The sequence below is a fragment of the Henckelia pumila genome, chromosome 3 (assembly GCF_033568475.1).
Source record: "Henckelia pumila isolate YLH828 chromosome 3, ASM3356847v2, whole genome shotgun sequence".
NCBI lineage: Eukaryota > Viridiplantae > Streptophyta > Magnoliopsida > Lamiales > Gesneriaceae > Henckelia > Henckelia pumila.
Window position 1 is genome coordinate 148984823 of NC_133122.1, and position 22594 is coordinate 149007416.

The 22594-nt window shown below is 37.3% G+C and overlaps 1 protein-coding gene across 1 annotated transcript; it reads left to right on the plus strand.

Moving 5' to 3' along the window:
• Positions 1-1733: 1733 nt before the first annotated feature.
• On the plus strand, positions 1734-3040 carry LOC140889716 (glucan endo-1,3-beta-glucosidase, basic isoform-like). The gene is made up of 2 exons (XM_073297439.1): positions 1734-1830; positions 2079-3040. Exons 1-2 carry the CDS (start codon positions 1734-1736, stop codon positions 3038-3040), a joined length of 1059 nt encoding a protein of 352 aa, XP_073153540.1.
• The last annotated feature ends 19554 nt before the right edge of the window (positions 3041-22594 follow it).

Sequence of the window (22594 nt, forward strand, 5' to 3'; positions counted from 1 at the left end):
AAAAGAATTGAAATGGCATTTTCGTAATTGGGAGGATGCTCCAAATACATTCTCCAATTCTACAGTAATTCTCCAAAATTAGAGAATCACTGTAGCCATCTCCATTTTGGAGAACCAAAATGAAGATGAGTTGGAGCAAATTATATTCTCCAAAATGGAGATATTCTCCACCTTGGAGAAGGGCTGGAGATGCTCTAAACAACAAAAATGCTTTTGAATATATTTGAATTTCATCAATCGAAGCACAACCTTAGCATTTTAATGAAGTATTTTTTGTTCTAAAAAAAGTAAAACTAAATAAATAAATTACGTTTTAAAAACAATATATATATACACTCATAAGTTGTTTGGAGCAGTATTTTCATAACCGGATCGGTGATCGAACCGGTCTACTTGAAAAAAAACGGTTCAATCGGTCGGACCGTTTTAACCGGACGGTCGAACCAAAAAACCGTTTATATAATTTAAGATAATAAATAATATATTTTGAATTTTAAAAACTCTAAAATTATATAAATAGACAAAAATATATATATTTAACATAGTTTGAAAACTAAATAAATATGTAAATATATTCAAAATATCAATTATAGTTATAAATTATTTTAATAATAAATTATTTAATTTTTTTTAAAAAATAATTATTAAAATAATTTTTTAAATGAAGTAAAAATTCTAAATAATAATGTATATATATAAATAATAAATTTTAAGTTTTTTTTTAAAAAAATCTTAAATTTTCAAAAAGGTTGAACCGGTTTTTCTGTTCTTGACCGGTTCAACCGGTTCTTGATCGATTTTGACCGGTTGGACATGTTTTTCGGTTCTTAGGGTCGTTCCGGACCGGATAACCGATCGGTTCCCGGTCGAACCGGCCGGTCCGATCCGGTCCGGTTTCAAAAACATTGGTTTGGAGTACTTTATTTGCGATAATATTGACACGAAGTTTTCTAGTTAGTGAACTTTCCGTAGTTATTATGTGTGAGAAAATTTTTCTGAAAACATTATTTGAAATTGTAAATAAATTTTGTTAGAATGATAATTGTTGACCTCAGCTATTTTTCGATTGAGAGATATACAGTGTTGAAGTTAATATTTTGTTTTCAAATAATACAGGCTCGAGGACATGATCAATATTTTTTCTTTAAAAAAACTGCATAGGAAAATACTATTTGTAAGATTGTATTTTTTTATCAGTTTTATTTTTTTGATTTAAAATAAGAAATATTTGGTTCCAAGTTTTAAATGTTTTTTGAGAACTTAAAAGATTTAATTTTTGTATGGATAGGTTTGATGATTTGTTGAATAAAATAATAATATATGATCTTGAAGATATATAAGATGCAACTATAATTGTTAAGATTCCAAAATCCAGATCATTATAAATTAAAATCGCACAAATGAATTTGAGTAGATTTCATCCCCCATTGAGACAATTTCAAGACAAAGTGGATCTGAAATTACAAAACTATCATAAAATATTTTTTTCAAATAAATTTTACGAATAATTTTGTAATTACAAATTCACTTTGTTATAATTTTAAATCCTCTTTGTACATATAATACTTTTCGTAAAATTAGTTTCATTTGTTTCGAAAATTACGTACACCCGAATATTACGAATGCGGATACTATATTGCATAATTTGGAAAAAAATTTAATTCCAATCACATGTTTATAAGTATGAGATTAAAATTTTCAATCTCCACGAAAGTTTCTCTCATAGTTTGACAATGGCTAGCTTTCATTTCTTGCGCCATTTGGCGCCAGTGGAGACTGTTGAATTCTTACTCTTGGTTGGGCTTTGCCTTCTTTGCTCGCTCTTAGCAGGTATGTATATGTTCCCCTATAAAAATACTACATATAAACATTCCAGTCGATCACACACTCAATTGCACGATTATTATCCAAAAATGATCAAATTCGTTCCAGTCGAGCTCAATAGAAAAGATCACGTGAAATAATTTTATAATTTCAAATATAACATTTGATCGTACATGCCTATATGCATACATGTGTTTTTTTTTTTCTTCTTAACATATAATAACAAAGTTTTGTTTCAAACAAATTTTATGTAGATGCTCAAACAGGAGCCTGTTACGGAACCCTCGGCAACAATTTACCTTCGCCGCCGGAGGTTGTTTCCCTATGCCACCAACACGGTATCCGTGCCGTTCGGATCTACAACCCGAACCAGAGCATCCTCCAGGCCCTGAATGGGTCCGGAATTTCTGTCACGATAGGAATCCCGAACGAAAATATCCCTTTGATAGGGAAAAGCCCCCCCAGTGCACGAGCATGGGTCCAGTACAATATCAAGAGATTTCCAGGCATCAATTTCAAGTACGTAGTCGTGGGAAACGAAATCAACCCGTTGGACCCCACATTCGCCGCAATCGCCCCCTACGTCGGCCCGGCCATGGTGAACATCAACTCGGCCCTGTTCGGACTCGGTAAAACTATCAAGGTTTCGACGGCCATAAGCACAGGACTTCTCGCCCAGTCGTATCCTCCCTCGGCCGGAGCTTTCAGGGGAGACATCTCCGGGTATATCGGCCCGATCATCGACTTTCTAAAGACACACAACTCTCCTTTACTGGCCAATGTATACCCGTATCTGGCTTACATTAGCGATACCAAAGACATAAGCCTGACATACGCCCTGTTTACGTCTGCTTCGCCTGTCGTGATAGACGGGCATTATCGATACCAGAATCTGTTCGATGCGATCCTGGATGCCGTTCACGCGGCTTTGGAGAAGTACGGGGCAAACAATGTGGGCGTCGTGGTTTCGGAGACGGGTTGGCCTAGTGCAGGTGGACCGGCTGCAAGTGTCAGAAATGCGATGATTTATAACAATAAGTTGGTTGGGCATGTAGGTCGTGGTACCCCGAGGAGGCCTGGAAGGCCCGTGGAAACTTATATATTTGACTTGATTGATGAGAATCAGAAGAGCCCGGAATATGAAAAACATTGGGGTGTTTTTTATCCAAATAAACAGCCAAAATATCCCATAAGGTTTTCTTGGCATGGAAATTGAATGCCCAACAACTAGCAAATCTTTAATTCTATGTAGAATTTATGGGTTTTGTTCTGGAGGTTTGCAACTTTTAAAATAAAAGTCGATTTGAACCATACATACTAGAATCGAGTATTTCGACTCTTACTCCGTGCATCTTTATATATGAGCCTACCATGTTGTATGTGCAGGGACGTACGTAACTAGGATTTCACATTAGGAGGCTAATCATAAATGCTTCATCAACTTAATTTTTTCGGCATTTTTATAACTAACATGTATAAATTTCATAAATAAAATTAATTAATCACAACTAATTAAGAAAGATATTCTTAAAACTAAAATTCTGAAATATTAAACAAATCAACATTTTCACAATTTATTTTAATTACTAATAAGTAATAGCATTTAGATCGACATAATTTCAAACTATCATGTTCAATAAAAATCAGTTATAAAAAATTATTCTATCCTTTAAACAAAAATAGACAAATAATAATAATAATAATAATAAATGACATCTTTAAATAAAAGCTATTCAAATAACATGATTAAACGACAATTAAGGCAAATGAGTTGCGCAGTGTCCCCATAAAAAGCTAATAACAAATAAAATTTCAATAGTTGAATGACTAATCAATAAAATATTCATATAGATACGATCCAAAAAAATAAAAAATAAAAAAAATTAAAATGGTGTTTTCTTCAAGGCTTCACTACAAAAAAGGTTATTCGCGGCGTGACATTAACAGCAAAAAAATCACACTGTTAATAGTATTATTTACGACGTGCACTTAAACACTTTTGTATCCTGTTATAATAACCCCTCGTCCAGCCCCTACTTTTGGTCCGTCTTTGTACATGTGTGATGCCGGATAAATTTGAAAAATGAACTAGGTAAATTTTTTTTATTTTTTTAAAAAGGAAAAAAATCTATCCTTAGTGTATGAAATACAATTGGGAAGATCATTTATAATTTTTTTTTTTTAAAAAACGAGACAGAAAATTAGTGGTTATAAAATAAAGATTAGTTTCACTTTTTTCTAATATAATGATAATACTACATCTCAGATATAAAGATCACATTTACTTTTTTTATTTTATTTTATTTATCTATCTCAAAGTCTAGTTTTAGTATCTAATATTATTTTATTTATTCTTTTGTCAATCTATCATTATTATTAAACGCATTAAACTCTTTCAATAATTTTTTGTATCCTATAAAAATTGAAAGTCTCTTGCGTATTTTCTTGCTTGCAAGTGTATGCTATCAAATTTTAATATTTAGTGAGTAGGATATCGTTCCCACGAGTAGTATGTGTTCAAATTTATATTAATGCTTGTAATTAAAATAGACTAAACTTTATTTAAAAAATTAAATATGAGATTTCTTCAAATTCAAATAAAATAACTAAGAAAACTAATAAAAAATTAACACACTTGAGAAAATATCAATTAGAGAAAATATTTAGAGGTTTTGATTTCACTTAGTTTCACCAACAACTACTTCTAATTAATTTATATTAATGAATTCCACTCGTTTAATAGCCAAGACCACTTATTTATTTATATTTTTCTTTCCCAAGCAACAAATAGAATGTATCAATTAAGTTTTGATTACAATATCCTTGTTAAAAATCTAAACTTAGTGAGTGTTTGACAACTTATAATCTGTTTTTAAAAAATTAAGATGACCTCTAATTTTTTAAAAAATATCTTATTTTGATATTTTACTTCTCCATATTATCCTTATATATTTTATTAAATTCCCACCCTGTCCTCTGCCCATTTTTTGTCCATAATTTATCAATTTTTTTCTAAATTAAAATTAAAAATAGTTTAATTTTTTAAATATATGTTTAACATTTATAATAAATTTAAAAATATTTTTGTATATATATTACTATTTTACATTAATTTCGTAATATTATACCTTTTTGGTAATTTTGAAAATAAAAATATCTTATAATACCAAACACATCAACATATTTAAATTGTTTAAAATAGGTCACTCAAACACTTTAACAACTTATTTTTAAAATAAGACTTGACAACTTATAAGCTGTTTTCAATAAGCTTAGCCAGACACCCTCTTAATGATATGTGAAAAACGATGTTCTTATATTCAAGCTTTGTTAACGTTATACGCCTCCCGAACTATATATAAACATTAAAAATGTATTTTCCAATGATCCTATTCAAAATTCACTCTTCCGAGTTCCAAATTTCAAATAAATATAACACTAAAATTTATGACCAGTAAATTGAAAGACAATCAAAACAAGAAAACACAATCAAATTCAAAAAGGAATTCAATCATATAAATAAAAAATTTGTAGAAGTTGTTTTAACTAAGCTACATCAACCTCTAAAATCAAAATTTAGTTCATAACGCAAGCAATATCAAAAACTAAGCATGTTTATAAAACTAGACATCGATTTCCAGAATTTAAGAAGAAAAAATTAAGAAAAAAGAAGCCAAAGTAGCTTGCGCGTCCTTTATATTCGTCTTCGTATTCGCTTCTTGTTTCTTCTTTCACGTTGTGCAGCTTTTTATCTCCTTTTCTCTCGTTTGTGTGTGTGTGATTTTCTTCTCTGATGTGCGGATGGTTTGCTGATTGGCTCCCCCTTGTTTAGATCTCCATGTTCTCCTTTTATTCCTCCTCGAATCCCGTTGAACGAAGCCCAACAAAGTCGAGAGTTTACGAAATTCAAAACTCTATTTTCTGGTTTGTGTGGAGCAGGGCGCTGAAGATCTTTATCTTCGAACCTCGAGCGCTGCAGCTCCTCTTCTCAAGCGCTGAGGCGCTGTTCTTCATCTTCATCGGCGCTGGAGCGCCTGTCTTCAAGTGATAAGGTGCCTTCTGTATGTCGTTCAAGCGCTGCGGCTCTAATTGTGTAGCGCTGAAGCGCTAATCCTTCTCTCGTCCAGGGCGCAGCTTCTCTAGAAATCACAAAATCCAAGTTAAAACACATGCAAATTAAGTGCATAAAATGCACTTATCAAATCCTCCCAAACTTAAAGTTTTGCTAGTCCTGAGCAAAACCATAATGTGCAATACAATCGACCTCCGAATTTTATATTCCAAGATTCAATCCACATATCGTCTAATTTCCTCAAGTGTTATCGTGTATGTGTGATTGGCCAAGCTCATCTACCCACCTAACTTTTGAAAAAAAATCATACAATCACTAAGCTTCATAACTTCATTAACTCCATTCTCAAGTTTCAAAATACTCTCAACCAAGTTCAATCTTTATTTGCACAGATCAAAGATCAAAAGGACCTTTTCGGTTAACATTAGGTTCAAACAAATTAAGAAATAAAAGAGTATCCAAATATATATATATATATATATATATATATATATATATATATATATATATCCATGTTAATCAAAGACTCAAGATCAAAGCAAAGGGATTGGATATTATCACGTTGGGTAGTATGAGTAGATAAAAATATTATTTGCATTTCCAGATTTTGATTTCGGCTTCCTTCTACTCCATACATTCTCCATCTTTAGCCTTGTATTTGGACTAGAATTTCAATCCATTTTTTTTTCAGGGCCTCCCCTCACCTTACTTTCTCCACCATTACTTTTTCTCTGAAATTTTTAGCTACTTGTAGTAGCCCATAACCAAGTAAGGTGATTAAGGGACTAATCACAATTAAACATCCTAAGTTCGGACGACCCGAAGACGGATATCGGATGGTCCGAAGGAAGTTCGAACGATCTGATGAGGCTTCGGAGGCTCTGAACGAGATCGAACGGTCCGTCGGCAGGATCGGACGGTCTGATCGGGATCAGGTATTACGTCATTGGTTATGTCAGTAAGGTGACATCATCGCTTACGTGGTGATGGGACTTCGGATGCTCCAAAGTCAAGTTCGGACGCTCCGATCATGTTCAGACGCTCCGAAGCCGGTTCGGACGGTTCCAACTCGCACCTTCCTCTCTTCTCTCTCAATTCCTTAGCCTTCTAACTTAGATCTAGGGCATTCTAGGCGTCCCATCGGGAATCCGGAAGTGACATAGCGGTCTAGGCGTCGTAGCGGAGCTATGGCCTAGTTTTGAGGCAAACGACATCAACGGGCTGACGACGGATGCAGGTATAGCTTTTGATTCCTAAATATATTTAGAAGTATGCAATAGCTTAGTTAAGGCTTTTGGAGTAATATAATGATATTAGTATCATTTCGCTGAGTAGTGCGGACTATAGGCGTGGACCTAGAGCCAGTAGAGCTTGCATAGTAGTTGAGGTACGAAAGTACTGTTCGAGATATCCTGACTGAGTATGCATGTATTATGTGACTGCATGATTTATATGACATGATTTTATGCTGCATACATTTGCATATTGAGCATCTCTTTTGAGATGTATGGTAGTAGGGTTTTACCCTATCCTGTTAATGGATGAACTTCCATCGATTTGAGTTCGAAGTATCCACTGGTATTTGGTATGGGAGCCACCTCCCGATGCGATGACATAGAGTGCTACATACCAGGGCCCGGTCTGTCTTTGTTATCTGATCCTTGGCCTCTAGTTCAGTAGGCGGTATACTTGCATTCATGTATACTCATACTCTCGTGCTGAGCATTTTATGCTCACGTCTCGTACTTTGTGTGTCTGGAACACCCTATTCTATGGGGCAGGTTTGCGATTGGACGAGGCGGGTGGATCCAGGAAGGGCTAGACAGTGGATGGTTAGCTGGGGCTTCGCCTAGGGACTTATTTGACGTATTGGGTTGATACAATATTCAATTTGGTTGTATAATTATTTGGGTTTTTGCAGATTATTTTCCTTGGGATTGTATAATATTTATTGCTTCCGCAGTTTATTTTGGTTTACTGTTTTATTTAGTTATTTGCATGCTTAAATTTCTGATTAGTTGGTGATCTCGGTAAGGGTCACTACATTTATGGTATCAGAGCATGCATAGTAATCTTGCGATTTAGATTCTGCATAAGATAACCATGAGATAATTTTTTAGATGACGGATCACGATGACCAGAGTAGCCATGGTAGTGGAGGTGGACGATGGGGAGACGATGATCGTGATCATCATCGAGAGCGCCATCATCGTCATCGTGATGATTATCGTCGTTTCAGTATGCACCGATTTATGCAGATGGGTCCTAAGACCTTGGTTGGAGGCGAGACTCCTGAGGATGCTGAGAACTAGTTAGAGCGCATAAAGAGTTGTTTTCAGACATTCCGCTGTACCGAGGAGCAGAAGATGGAGACGCTTGGTTATCTCTTGGAGGGACGAGCCCGTAAGTGGTGGAGGTTCACTTCTGCACGTTCATTGCGGCGAGAGGAGTTGTTACTTGGACCGAGTTCCGCATATCTTTTCAGAAGCTGTATTTTCCTCCTGCACTTCGCCAGGCAAAGGCAAGCGAGTTGTTGGGTTTACGTCAGGGAGCCATGTCGATTTACGAGTACCAGCAGAAGTTCTTCGATTTGTTGTCCTATTGCCCTGAGATTGCTGACAGCTCCGAGATGAAGTATAATCTGTTTCTTCAAGGTCTTAATCCAGAGATTCATGACCGGGTAGCGGTTGGCGATGACATGACTTATGAGGGATTGGTGAGCCGTTGTCACCAGGCGGAGGATAGCATCCGGCGTAACAGGTCTTTCTCTCAGTCTAGGCCTGCGAGTTCTTTGGGTCCCCATGCTCAGACTTTCTCTCAGTCTAGGTCTCGAGTCATGATCAGGCAGTGGAGGACAATGAGAAGGTCATCGCAGGTACATTTCTGTTATATGGCATACCTGCTCTTGTACACATTGACACTGGTGCATCTCATTCTTTCATTTCTGCACGTTTTGTTAAGAAGCATAAGTTACCATGCATTGCACTAGACATAGTGATTTCTATTTCTACTCCGACAGGTCAATCTGCGTTGGCTAAGCGTCTAGTGATGGGTTTCCCTTTAGAGTTTGAAGGGAACATTCTGGTAGCGAATCTCATGGTTCTTACGATGGAATACTTTGATTGTATTCTAGGGATAGACATGTTGATTACATACCGTGCTTCGGTGGACTTCTATCAGAGATTAGTACACTTTCATCCAGTTGGGAGTGATAGCTGGTTTTTCTATGGTGAGGGAGCGCGACCTCCGATGTCGTTGGTATCTTCTTTGAGAGCCTGTCGAGCTCTAGAGTCTGGCGGGGAAGGCTACCTCATCTATGTAGTTGATTCGTCCGTTGAGAGTATTGGTATAGAGGATATTCCGGTTGTGAATGAATTCCCAGATGTATTTCCAGATGAAATTTTGGGTTTTCCGCCTGTTAGGGAAGTCGAGTTTGTCATAGAGTTGATGCCTGGTACTTCGCCTATTTTCCGAGCACCGTATCGTCTGGTTCTGCCAGAGATGCGATAGTTGAAGAATCAGTTGCAGGGTACTTTGGTTTACTCCAAGATTGACTTGAGATCTGGGTATCATCAGATGAGAGTCCGAGATCAGGATATATCCAAGACTTCATTCCGTACTCGCTATGGGCATTACGAGTTTCTAGTGATGCCATTCGGTTTGACTAACACGCCGGCTATATTCATGGATCCGATGAACCGTGTCTTTAGGGAATTCTTGGATAAGTTTGTTGTGGTTTTCATTGACGACATTCTGGTGTATTCGCGTGATGCGGATGAACATGTTTCTCATTTGCGGTTGGTGCTACACACTCTTCGGGATGAGCAGTTGTACGCCAAATTGAGTAAGTGCGAGTTCTGGATGGATCGAGTGGTCTTTCTTGGCCATATCGTATCCAGGGATGGAATTTCTGTTGATCCGAGCAAGATTGAGGCTGTGCTTATGTAATGTCCCAATTTTATCTTAATTAAGTTTATTTGAGATAATTAGAGTTTCCAGAAGTCGAGAGCCGATTTGATTTTGATCAGGGTCTATTTTGCAAATTTTGGATTTTTCAGGGACTAAAACGTAAATATGAGTTTGTTAAATTATTTAGCTTGGTTGACTTAGTCTCATCACTTCATCTCCTTCTCCAAATCGTGTTCCACCATTGAAGCTGCCTCTTTTGAGTTTTCAAGCTTTCAGATTTCAATCCGATCTCGATCCATCAGTTGGAATTTATTTCTGAAGGCAGATTAGCGATCACGCCAGCGAGAGCTCCGTTATATAGTAAGTTTTCCTTAGATCAGTTAAAATTCTATTTTTGGATGTTGTTAGAATCGATTGAGTTTCGATTATGTTGTTCTTGACAGAGTTCTAATCGTTTATTCTCAGTCGGTTTTGAATTAGAGCGTCATTCGGATTTTTTATGATTTTTGGAAGCCTATTTTGAAATTTGAGTTTTGAGATTTGTTGGGTTTGAGCCTTTATTGTTGTATTATCATTGATATTAGTTGATGTCGATAGTATGCTGCTGTTTGTGTTTCCGATTTGATCCGTTTATAGCCGTTATGCCGCCGGTTTGAGTTTTGGGATTTCGAACCATTTTGAGTTGTTGAACTTTGGCTTGTGAGATTGATTGTCATTGTTGATCATCTATTGTCTCTGAACAGATTCTTTTGAAGTTGTCGAGCCCAGAGTTAGCAGCTGTCGATCGTCAAAGAGTTGACGAAGAACGGTAAAGAGATTACCTTGAGCCGTTGTTGTTGTTGTTAGGTTGTATAGTTTCTGATATAACCTTTTATTGTAGCTTATCCAGAGTTGGAGCTATTCGTATTGAAAGGTAGAAGCAGTCATCGTTTAGCGGGATAGCATACTTGGGACAGTTGGTTCTTGAGTTTTCCCCTTAAAATCACATACTTGCATCAATACTTGTTCTAGAATTTGGGACTTGTATCTTGTTGTTTGAGCTTTTGTAATATAGCTAAATGCTCTATGTTTTCTTATGCATTCATCTTGAGCCAAACCTTTGATTTCAGCGGGGAGAACGACCCTTTTTATTTAGACGTTTTGGGGGCTATGTTGTGAGTGGCTTGAGTTGTAGAAGTTCACCTAGTGTCAACATACTCTTCATAGTCGCACCAAAGTCTAGGGGATTGGGACACGTGGCACCACCATGATTGGGAGAGTTGGTGAGTCGTTACGTGATCTCATCCTCGGGATCCCAAAAGCATAACAGCAATCCCTTGTTTATCAGAGTTGATATCCCGCTTTTAAAGATATGCATTTCATTTACATTGATATTGAATATGTTGTTGTCTTGAAAACATGTTGTTGTTGTTTTGCATGTTATGTTGCTTTTACTGGGAATATCATTTTCACCGGAGTTATCCGGCTGTTGCTTTGTTTTGTATGTGTACATGGAAACAGGAGGGGCAAGATCAAGTCAGAGAAGACCTGGTTAGCATCAAGAGTGAGAGATAGAAGTGAGACTCGGTTTAGAAGTCGAATCAGCATGTCAATCTAGTTTATGATTTGAAACATGTTAGAACTCGAACTTGTTGTTGTTTGTAGTTTCTATTATTCAAATATTATGGATTGAATGTGGTCATTGAATGTATTATTTATCTTATTATGTTTGGAATGTATTTTGGTTTGAGTTGGCAAGCAAAATTATGGTTTTTCTATTCTTGTGCAGGGGGCGCCCGATCTGCTGTTTTAGCAGACCGAGCGCACCCCCTTCGAGTAAAACAGCAGCCTTGCTACTTTGGCCGCGCCCGAGCGGTAGTTTTCTACCGCCCGAGCACGGCACCCCTTTTAAAAAAAAACTTATTGCTTTTAATCTTGGATCTTGTATGCTCTATTGTTGTTTAATCCGAGATTAGATGTTTAGAACCGAGGTCTCACATTAAGTGGTATCAAATCGATAATGTTACGCCTTAAACGCATATAAATCTCGAATTATGAGATTAATGTTTTTAATGCATTAACAAGTCTTATTTCTCTATGTTTTGATGATTAACAAAACTAGGTTAAAATGTTACTAATATTTACATTGAGCTTATTACAGAGTTAAAATTTTCAAGATGAATTAAGACTAAATTCATACTCAAGATCAGAAACAAAATTCGAAGAAATATACTGCTACGGGATCGGAAGCTCCGATTGGAGATCGGAACCTCCGATCATGATCAGAAGCATCTTCAGAAGCTAAGGGTAGATCGGAAGCTCCGATCAGGGTTCGGAAGCTCCGATCTATTTTAGGGAGTTTTATATTGTTCGGAATGAAGAACGGAAGCTACAAAGAACAAGTTCGGAAGCTCCGATCTATGATCAGAAGGTCCGATCATTTTCTAAGAATATTATATTGTTCGGAAGCAGATCGGAGGCAACGAAGTGAAGCAGATCGGAAGCACCGAACGTGATCGGACGTTCCGATCTTGAACGGCCGCCTGATAATCTTGTCCGAAAGACTTTTGCTCGACAACACATTTATTGCGCCGATCGGAAGCTCCGAAGTGGATCGGACGTTCCGATCCAGTACACCCGCGTGTCTCAGAATTCAAATTTCGGAAGCTCCGATGCAGGGATCGGAAGTTCCAATCGATGCCAAATTTTCAGCTATAAAAGGAGGCATTCCGAGGCCATTCAACATCCCAACATCTTCAAGTCTCTCAATCCTCTCAAGAATTATTCAAGCCATTTGTTGAGCAATTTGTAGCCCCTTTTGAGTGTTCAAAATATATTCACATATCGAGTTGTATACGGGGTTGTAAAATCGAGGGTTGTTTGTTTGTGAGTTGGTTGCTCGGTTTTTAAACACTTGTGTGTGAAGCCAAGTGTATTTTACGAGTGTTGAGGCTATCCTTGGAGCCCTTAAGGCCAAGAGTGTTGAGTTGTATCGGCGCGGTGATCGTGTCAAGTTGTAAGGCTATCCTTGGAGCCATCAAGGCCAAGACGTTCGAAGTGCTAGTGGATCATTGGTTAATCGACTTAACCAAGAAGGGGAGATGTAGACGATTTATCGTCGAACTTCCATAAACATCTCTTATCCCTTTTACTTCTTTATTTACATTACGCATTTATTTACCGCACTTATTATTTGATTGCTTAAGTCTTCCGCTTGCGTACTTGCATAATCGCTTTAAATTGCTAAAGTTGCCGATAAAACCTAAATCCCCCCCATTAGGTTCTAACAAGTGGTATCAGAGCCACCTTTTTTTTTAATAAAATATTTTCAAAAAGGCTCTATGGCAAATCTAGCGAGCGACTATGCTCAAGGGCAATCAACAAATCGTCCTCCTCTTTTCAATGGCATAAACTACGGATATTGGAAAAACCAAATGTCCCTATATATCCAATCCGTAGATTATGATCTTTGGAAAGTTACTGTGAAAGGTCCCTACATACCTACTAAAGAGATTGAGGGTGTCAAAATTCCCAAGGGAATGGACGACTTTTCCAAGGAGGACATGCGATTAATTTCTCAAAATGCTAAAGCCATGAATATTCTTCATTGTTCCTTAGATATGAATGAGTACAATCGGATCTCAATGTGCTCATCCGATAAAGAGATATGGGACAAGTTGGAGATATGCCATGAAGGGATTAATCAAGTCAAAGAGACGAAGATCGATCTACTCCAACTCAAATATGAAACATTCGAGATGGAATCAAACGAAGATGTAGATACTATGTTCCGAAGGCTTACTCAAATTATCAATGAGCTAGCCCAACTCGGGGAACAATATCCAACCAAACAAGTGTGGAGGAGAGCTCTACGCGCCTTACCCAAAGAGTGGGATGCCAAGAGGACGGCCATCATCGAGTCAAACAAAGGCGACACCGCATCCTACGATCTTGATCAACTACATGGGACTCTAAAAACCCATGAGCTGGAATTATCAACAAGGAAGGAATTAAAGAAAGAAGATAGCAAGGCAAAGGGGATTGCTCTATCTAGCCAATCCAAAGAAGATGATGATGATGATGATATGGCGCTCTTCGCAAGAAAGTTCAAACGATTCATGCGAGGAAACAAATTCCAAAAGAAGCCGGATAAGGAAGTTACTTGCTACAACTGTCAACAACAAGGCCACTATGCAAATGAGTGTCCTCTCAAGAAGAAAGTTGACAAGGGAAAGAAGAAAGCACTTCTAGCCACTTGGAGCGATAGCGACGATGACGAGGAGGAAGCCAACATCTGCCTCATGGCTAAAAGTGATGACATCGTCTCCGACGACGATGATGAGGTACCTTCCTATGACGAACTACTACATGCATATAAAAACATGTTTGATATGGCTAAATCTCTTAGAAAAGAAAATAGAAAGCTCAAACATGAATTAGAAACTAAGGAGCATGAAAACCTAAGATTAAAGGATGACATAGCTCACTTAGAGAAATCTTTTGATAAATTCAATGTAAGTAGTAATAACTTGAATAATTTACTAAACATGCAAAAATGTAGTTTTGATAAGGGTGGAATAGGGTATGGTACGAAATCTATAGATTTCACTAGTCTAATTGCTAAAGCAAAAATGAGATCACCCCCTGCATGTTCTTACTGTTATAAAATAGGACATGCTAGACATAAGTGTAGATCTTTAAAATATCAATATGATAAAAAGAGCTATATGAAATGGAGGCCTAAGAGTACTTAACAACTCATCAGTTGACATTATGAGATCATGATCTAAGGGAGTTCATCATAGACCGGTTTAAATTGCCTTGATGCGACTGGTCTTCCTGATGAACACTGCTCTGTCCAAGAAAATAGGTTTTTAAAGAGGCATAGCCCTACCTACTACTGGGAGCACTCTTAGAAAGTGGCGATGATGTCGCTATGAGAGACTGAACTCTTGGAAATCTGTTTTGTATTTTTCTTTTCTAACACTGTGGACCCAAAAGAACTAAAGGGTACCAAAATATCTTCTTGTAGGGAAATAGGAAAATTGTTATCCCTAGCATATGGTATCTAGATAGTGGATGTTCTAGACATATGACGGGGAACAAGGAGCTACTTCAATCAATCAAACCAAAGGAGAAAGGAACTGTAACCTTTGGAGACAACAGCAAAGGAATCATTGAAGGAATCGGCTCAATAGGTATATCTGAATCTTGCTTGATTGATGATGTACTCCTAGTGAAAGTGCTTAAGCATAATCTACTAAGCATAAGTCAATTGTGCGATAGAGGTTATGAAGTCAAATTCACTCCCCAACACTGCACTATATCACTCACGACTAACAAATCCATAAATTTCAAAGGATATAGAAGTGAAAATGTTTACAAGGTTTCTTTAAACAATTTATCTTTATCAAATATTAAAAGCCTTGTATCCTTGAATGTTGATGACAACACTCTTTGGCATAGACGACTAGGTCATGTTGGTTTTAGTACCATAGAAAAACTTTTTAAACTTGATTTAGTTGTTGGTATGCCAAAACTCAATTTAAAATTAGATTCTATTTGTGATGCATGTCAACTTGGCAAACATACAAGGGAATATTTTAAAAGCAAAAATTTTATATAAACTTCTATGCCCCTTGAACTTCTTCACCTAGATCTATGTGGTCCCTCGAGGAACGCTAGCCTAGGAGGGAAGCTTTATGCATTTGTCATTGTGGATGATTTCTCACGATTCACGTGGACATTGTTTTTAGCCCACAAAAATGATGCCTTTGATTATTTTAAAACTTTTGTGAAACGTGTTGAGAATGAGAAAAATCTTTCAATAAAGCAGATCCGTAGTGACCACGGAACTGAATTTCAAAATGAGAGTTTTTCAAACTTTTGTGAAGAGAAAGGCATCGGTCATAATTTTTTTTGTCCTAGGACTCCTCAACAAAACGGGGTCGTTGAGAGGAAAAATAGGACACTTGTGGAGATTGCGAGGACCATGATATGTGAGCATTCTCTACCAAAATATTTTTGGGCTGAAGCAATGAACACTGCCTGTTACATTATCAATCGCGTATCAATAAGGCCAATTCTCAAGAAAACTCCATATGAATTATGGAGAGGGAGAAAACCTAACATTTCTTACTTTCGAGCTTTCGGTTCCAAATGCTACATACATAACAATGGTAAGGACAACCTTGGCAAATTTGATGCCAAATCCGACAAAGGTATCTTTCTCGGATATTTTACCTCAAGTAAGGCCTTTAGAGTTTTTAATAAACGCACTTTACTTGTTGAAGAATCTATGCATGTTATTTTTGATGAATCTATGTCTACTATTGTTCGCACTAACATTGATGATGTAGAATTACTCGAAGAAGAGTTGGCTTCCTCAAGCCTAAATGATATAGATGTTTCTGTTGAGAAAACACCACTTCCGTAGGATTGGACGCTTCACAAAGATCACCCAATGGATCTTATCATCGGAAGTCCTTCGAAGGGAGTAGCCACTCGTTCTTCTCTTAATAATATTTGTAATCATCTTGCCTTTGTTTCGCATGTTGAACCTAAATGCATAGATGATGCTTTGTTAGATGATGCATGGATAATTGCGATGCAAGATGAGTTGAATGAGTTTAAACGCAATGATGTTTGGTTTCTTGTTCCTAGGCCGCATGATAGATCTATCATTGGTACTAAATGGGTGTTTAGGAATAAACTTGACGAGCATGGCACTATCACTAGAAATAAAGCTAGTCTTGTTGCTAAAGGATATAGTCAAGAATAAGGTATAGATTATGATGAGACCTATGCGCCTGTTGCTAGACTAGAATCTATTCGCATGCTACTTGCTTTTGCTTGCTCTAAAAATTTTAAGTTATTTCAAATGGATGTTAAGAGTGCTTTCCTGAATGGTGAATTGAAAGAAGAAGTTTATATTGAACAACCTGATGGCTTTGTTGATGCTTTACTGCCTGATCATGTGTATAGATTAAACAAAGCTTTGTATGGATTGAAACAAGCTCCTAGAGCTTGGTATGATAAATTGTCTACTTTCTTGCTTTCAAATGGTTTTTCAAAAGGAAAGATCGACATTACTTTATTCACCAAGAATGTCAAAAATGATCTTTTGATTGTGCAAATTTATGTTGATGATATAATTTTTGGTTCTACTAATGAAACTCTTTGTCAAGAATTCTCTAAGTTGATGCAGGAACACTTCGAGATGAGTATGATGGGGGAACTTAACTATTTTCTCGGATTACAAATCAAACAGTGCAAGGATGGGTTCTTTGTGAACCAAAGCAAATACACCAAGGAGATTCTAAAGAAGTTTGGAATGGAGAACACAAAATCATCATCTATACCGATGAGCACAGCAATCAGACTCGAAAAGGATGAAAATGGTAAATCTGTAGATCAATCTTCCTTTCGTAGTATGATTGGCTTCTTATTATATGCTACTGCCAGTAGGCCGGACATTATGTTTAGTGTTTGCCTGTGTGTACGATTTCAATCATGTCCAAAAGAATCACATTTGTTCGCCTTAAAACGCATTTTCAAATATCTTTCAAATACTCCAAATCTCGGCTTGTGGTATTCGAAAAATTCTTTCTTTGATTTAAAAGCATATTGTGATGCCGACTTTGGTGGATATAAGGTGGACCGTAAAAGCACTAGTAGAACTTGTTTCTTTTTAGGAAACTGTTTAGTTTTTTGGTTTTCAAAGAAACAAAATTGTGTTGCGTTGTCAACGACCAAAGCCGAATATATGGCTGCTGGTAGTTTTTGTGCGCAAATTCTTTGGATGAAGCATCAATTGCTCGACTATGGCGTCTCTTTTTCAAAAATCCCTATTTTTTGTGACAACACTAGCGCCATATGTCTTACAAAGAATCCGATTCAACATTCGCGCACCAAACATATTGACATTCGTCATCATTTTATTCGTGACCACATCGAACGAAATGAAGTTGAACTTCAATATGTTGACACGTCAAATCAAATTGCCGATATTTTTACAAAACCACTAGATGAAATACTTTTATTCGTTTGCGTGGTGAACTTGGCATGATTGAGTTGTAATCACTTGTAGGCATAAATTAAATTTAATGTCATATTAAGGGGGAGCTTAATATTAAATTCGAGCAAATTAATTTTGGATAATACAAATCAATTGTATTTATTAAAAATTAAGAAGCTCACATTTTTATGTGAATTATTTGCTTAAATGTTAAATAAAATAAATTTTAAAGAGTCGAAATCATGCTTTCTTCCTAAGGCAGATCGGAACCACCGATCCAGATCGGAACTTCCGATCTGTATCCCGCCACTTTTCAACTTGCGCGGTAAATTTTCTCTCCAAGATGAGGATCGGAACCACCGATCACGATCGGAAAGTCCGATCCCCATCTGATCCGTCTTTTCAAATTACTTTTCACCGCCTTATCTTTAATTACCGCCTCAGGATCGAAACGTCCGAAGCCTGTTCGGAGCTTCCGATCGACACGTGGCCTTACCTCAGTGGACCGCACGATCGGAACGACCGATCAGGATCGAAGCTTCCGATCGTTCCAACCCCTATAAATATCAGATCGCTCAGTCCGATTTCTTGCACCTAAATTTCTTCTCTTTTCTCTATTTCATCCGATTCCAACCTATAAAAATGCCTGTCAAACGCCATTGCGATCAAGCGAGTTCTAGTCGCCCAATTATTATTCGTGATCCTACCCAACCAGCTGTTTCTAGGCCCATTCCTGATGATTATTTGCATCGTCATATTCATCCAGGTCGTATCTTAGATACTACCTACTTGGCCCAATCCCATCTCCTACTGTTGAACTTAATCAATGCTCAACATTGGGAATCCTTTTTTCAGCCATCTGTCCCCGACCGAATCTTTTCTCCACTGATTCACGAGTTCTATGCAAACCTTGAACTCGAATTAGGGCATGTTGATATCACCATTGTCACGATCGTTCAAGGAAGGCATATCATCTTTTCTTCTGCTGATCTGTCCTCCTGGTTTGATCTTCCCAGGAATGGACCCGGTGAATAATTTTCCCAAACTTGGCCACAAAATGATCCAAACTTTGATCGTAATCTCTTTCTTACTACTATTCTCGGTCGACAAGCCACTGCTGCTGACGATCGAATCCATCTCAAGAGTCTTTGTCCTGATTTCCAAATCATTCAAAAACTCATTACCACATCTTCAGTTCCCCGCAGTGGAGACATCTCCACTTGCAAATATCTGGATTTGTATATCCTTTTTCATATCATCTCCTCTCGACCTTTTAACCTTCCGCGCCTTGTTATGCAGACTATGCATCACACGGCAACGACGGCTAAAAAGGTTTCTTTTCCTTTTGCTTGGTTTATTAACCGGATTTTGAGTCATTTTGATATTGATTTTGAGGGGATCCCTTCTCTTGAAATCCAGTCGAGTCATATCATCAACCATCAGTCTATTATCAGGATGGATTTATCTTGGAATCCTGTGTATTCTCGATGGGTTGATGATCCTAGTCGAGCTTTTTCTAGATTTTCTCCTATTTCTAATTTTCATCGAGACTTTTCCTCTCTTCCTCACTCTATCCAAACCAAAGGTTTTCCGACTGGTCCGCCCAACACTGATATTCCATCCTCTTCCAGTTTTGAGGCCTTTGCATCTACCATTGGTGATCTTCCTTTCCAGGCTCCTGAGGTTCCTCCTACACCAATAAACCAATTTCCTAGCGACCGACTCTTCGAGACTCTTCATCGCATTGAGACGAGTATGCACACTCATTTTACCGAGTTGACTGCTAGAGTTGCCTCTCTGGAGACTCGATTTGATGACTTCGCCGCTCGCTATCCTCCTCCGCAGCATGATGATGACTCTTAGATTTTTATTTTATTTTTATTTGTAATTTTTCTCTTGCTTTGTATTAAAAAAAATTATTATTGTAATGAAATTGTTGTGTATTTTTTAATTCTATGTTTCATTACTTTTTGCTTATCACAAAGGGGGAGAATTAATGGTTAAAATATTAATTGGGATAAAATTTGTTTAACTGATAAAATTTGTTTATCCGTTAAACTCTGTTGCTTATAAAAATTGTTTATGATTATCATATATTTTATCTCCTGTTTTTAACCAAGTTTTGTGATCATCAAAAAGGGGGAGATTGTTACGCCTTAAACGCATATAAATCTCGAATTATGAGATTAATGTTTTTAATGCATTAACAAGTCTTATTTCTCTATGTTTTGATGATTAACAAAACTAGGTTAAAATGTTACTAATATTTACATTGAGCTTATTACAGAGTTAAAATTTTCAAGATGAATTAAGACTAAATTCATACTCAAGATCAGAAACAAAATTCGAAGAAATATACTGCTACGGGATCGGAAGCTCCGATTGGAGATCGGAACCTCCGATCATGATCAGAAGCATCTTCGAAAGCTAAGGGTAGATCGGAAGCTCCGATCAGGGTTCGGAAGCTCCGATCTATTTCAGGGAGTTTTATATTGTTCGGAATGAAGAACGGAAGCTACAAAGAACAAGTTCGGAAGCTCCGATCTATGATCGGAAGGTCCGATCATTTTCTAAGAATATTATATTGTTCGGAAGCAGATCGGAGGCAACGAAGTGAAGCAGATCGGAAGCACCGAACGTGATCGGACGTTCCGATCTTGAACGGCCGCCTGATAATCTTGTCTGGAAGACTTTTGCTCGACAACATATTTATTGCGCCGATCGGAAGCTCCGAAGTGGATCGGACGTTCCGATCCAGTACACCCGCGTGTCTCAAAATTCAAATTTTGGAAGCTCCAATGCAGGGATCGGAAGTTCCGATCGATGCCGAATTTTTAGCTATAAAAGGAGGCATTCCGAGGCCATTCAACATCCCAACATCTTCAAGTCTCTCAATCCTCTCAAGCATTATTCAAGCCATTTGTTGAGAAATTTGTAGCCTCTTTTGAGTGTTCAAAATATATTCACATATCGAGTTGTATACGGGGTTGTAAAATCGAGGGTTGTTTGTTTGTGAGTTGGTTGCTCGGTTTTGTAAACACTTGTGTGTGAAGCCAAGTGTATTTTACGAGTGTTGAGGCTATCTTTGGAGCCCTTAAGGCCAAGAGTATTGAGTTGTATCGGCGCGGTGATCGTGTCAAGTTGTAAGGCTATCTTTGGAGCCATCAAGGCCAAGACGTTCGAAGTGCTAGTGGATCCTTGGTTAATCGACTTAACCAAGAAGGGGAGACGTAGACGATTTATCGTCGAACTTCCATAAACATCTCTTATCCCTTTTACTGCTTTATTTACATTACGCATTTATTTACCGCACTTATTATTTGATTGCTTAAGTCTTCCGCTTGCGTACTTGCATAATCGCTTTAAATTGCTAAAGTTGCCGATAGAACCTAAATCCCCCCCATTAGGTTCTAACAAGTGGTATCAGAGCCACCTTTTTTTTTACAAAATATTTTCAAAAAGGCTCTATGGCAAATCTAGCGAGCGACTATGCTCAAGGGCAATCAACAAATCGTCCTCCTCTTTTCAATGGCATAAACTACGGATATTGGAAAAACCGAATGTCCCTATATACCCAATCCGTAAATTATGATCTTTGGAAAGTTACTGTGAAAGGTCCCTACATACCTACTAAAGAGATTGAGGGTGTCAAAATTCCCAAGGGAATGGACGACTTTTCCAAGGAGGACATGCGATTAATTTCTCAAAATGCTAAAGCCATGAATATTCTTCATTGTTCCTTAGATATGAATGAGTACAATCGGATCTCAATGTGCTCATCCGCTAAAGAGATATGGGACAAGTTTGAGATATGCCATGAAGGGACTAATCAAGTCAAAGAGACGAAGGGGGAGATTGTTACGCCTTAAACGCATACAAATCTCGTGTTATGAGATTAATGTTTTTAATGCATTAACAAGTCTCATAATATTATGTTTTGATGATTACAAAACTCGGTTAATTGTTACTAACCATTTAAAGTGAGATTTTGCAGATTAGATTTATTGAAAAATAAATTATTGGAAGTTATTTTGAAGCTATACATGTATTTATAAAGTCTTGTATTGCTCATTGAATGGATGGAACATTGTTAAGAGATATGAAGAAAAAGACAAGAAGAAGCCAAAGAATGGAGCAGCAAATTCCGAAAATTACTGGAAATTTTCTATGATTTCAAATAGGATCTTCACCAATCATAATCTAGATGAAGAAGTGTTACAAGTACTTTCCAAATTTGAGAGCAATCCAACGGCTAGAATGAGAGATATGAATTTTTCCATATATGCTACACAGTACCCACTTCTGCAAGGAACGAAACCATGAAGATTCGACTTTAGAAAATAACTGGGAATGTTTGAGAAATCCAAATAAACTCTCCACCAATCAGATTCAGTGTTATGATGTTATAAAGATTCTTTCCAAATTTCAGGTCAATCCAACGAATGGATTAAGAGATATGAATTTTTCAAATTTGTTGCACAGAACAGGTTTGAAAACATGATGAAGTGACTTCAGAAAATTACTGGAAATGTTTGAATCGTTCAAATCACATATTTCTTGTTCAGAATAAAGATCTAGATGTTTTAAAGCTTCACTTCAAATTTCAGATCAATCCAACGGTTAGATTTAAAGATATGATTTTTCCACAAAATCCGCTCAGTGCTGGGAAAAAGATGGCAGCGGCGCCGAACACTTTTTGTCTCTCATTGACTTCTTAACACATGCTCCAAGCACTCAAATCAGATTCAAATCTTTGCCAACTATAAATAGAGGCCATTCAACATCCCAACATC

What these genes read in the sequence shown, in the direction of transcription:
- LOC140889716 (XM_073297439.1), top strand. Translation starts at nt 1,734, where the DNA reads ATGGCTAGCTTTCATTTCTTGCGCCATTTGGCGCCAGTGGAGACTGTT. An exon ending in TCTTTGCTCGCTCTTAGCAG is followed by an intron (nt 1,831 to 2,078) that starts GTATGTATATGT and finishes AATTTTATGTAG; the next exon opens with ATGCTCAAACAGGAGCCTGT.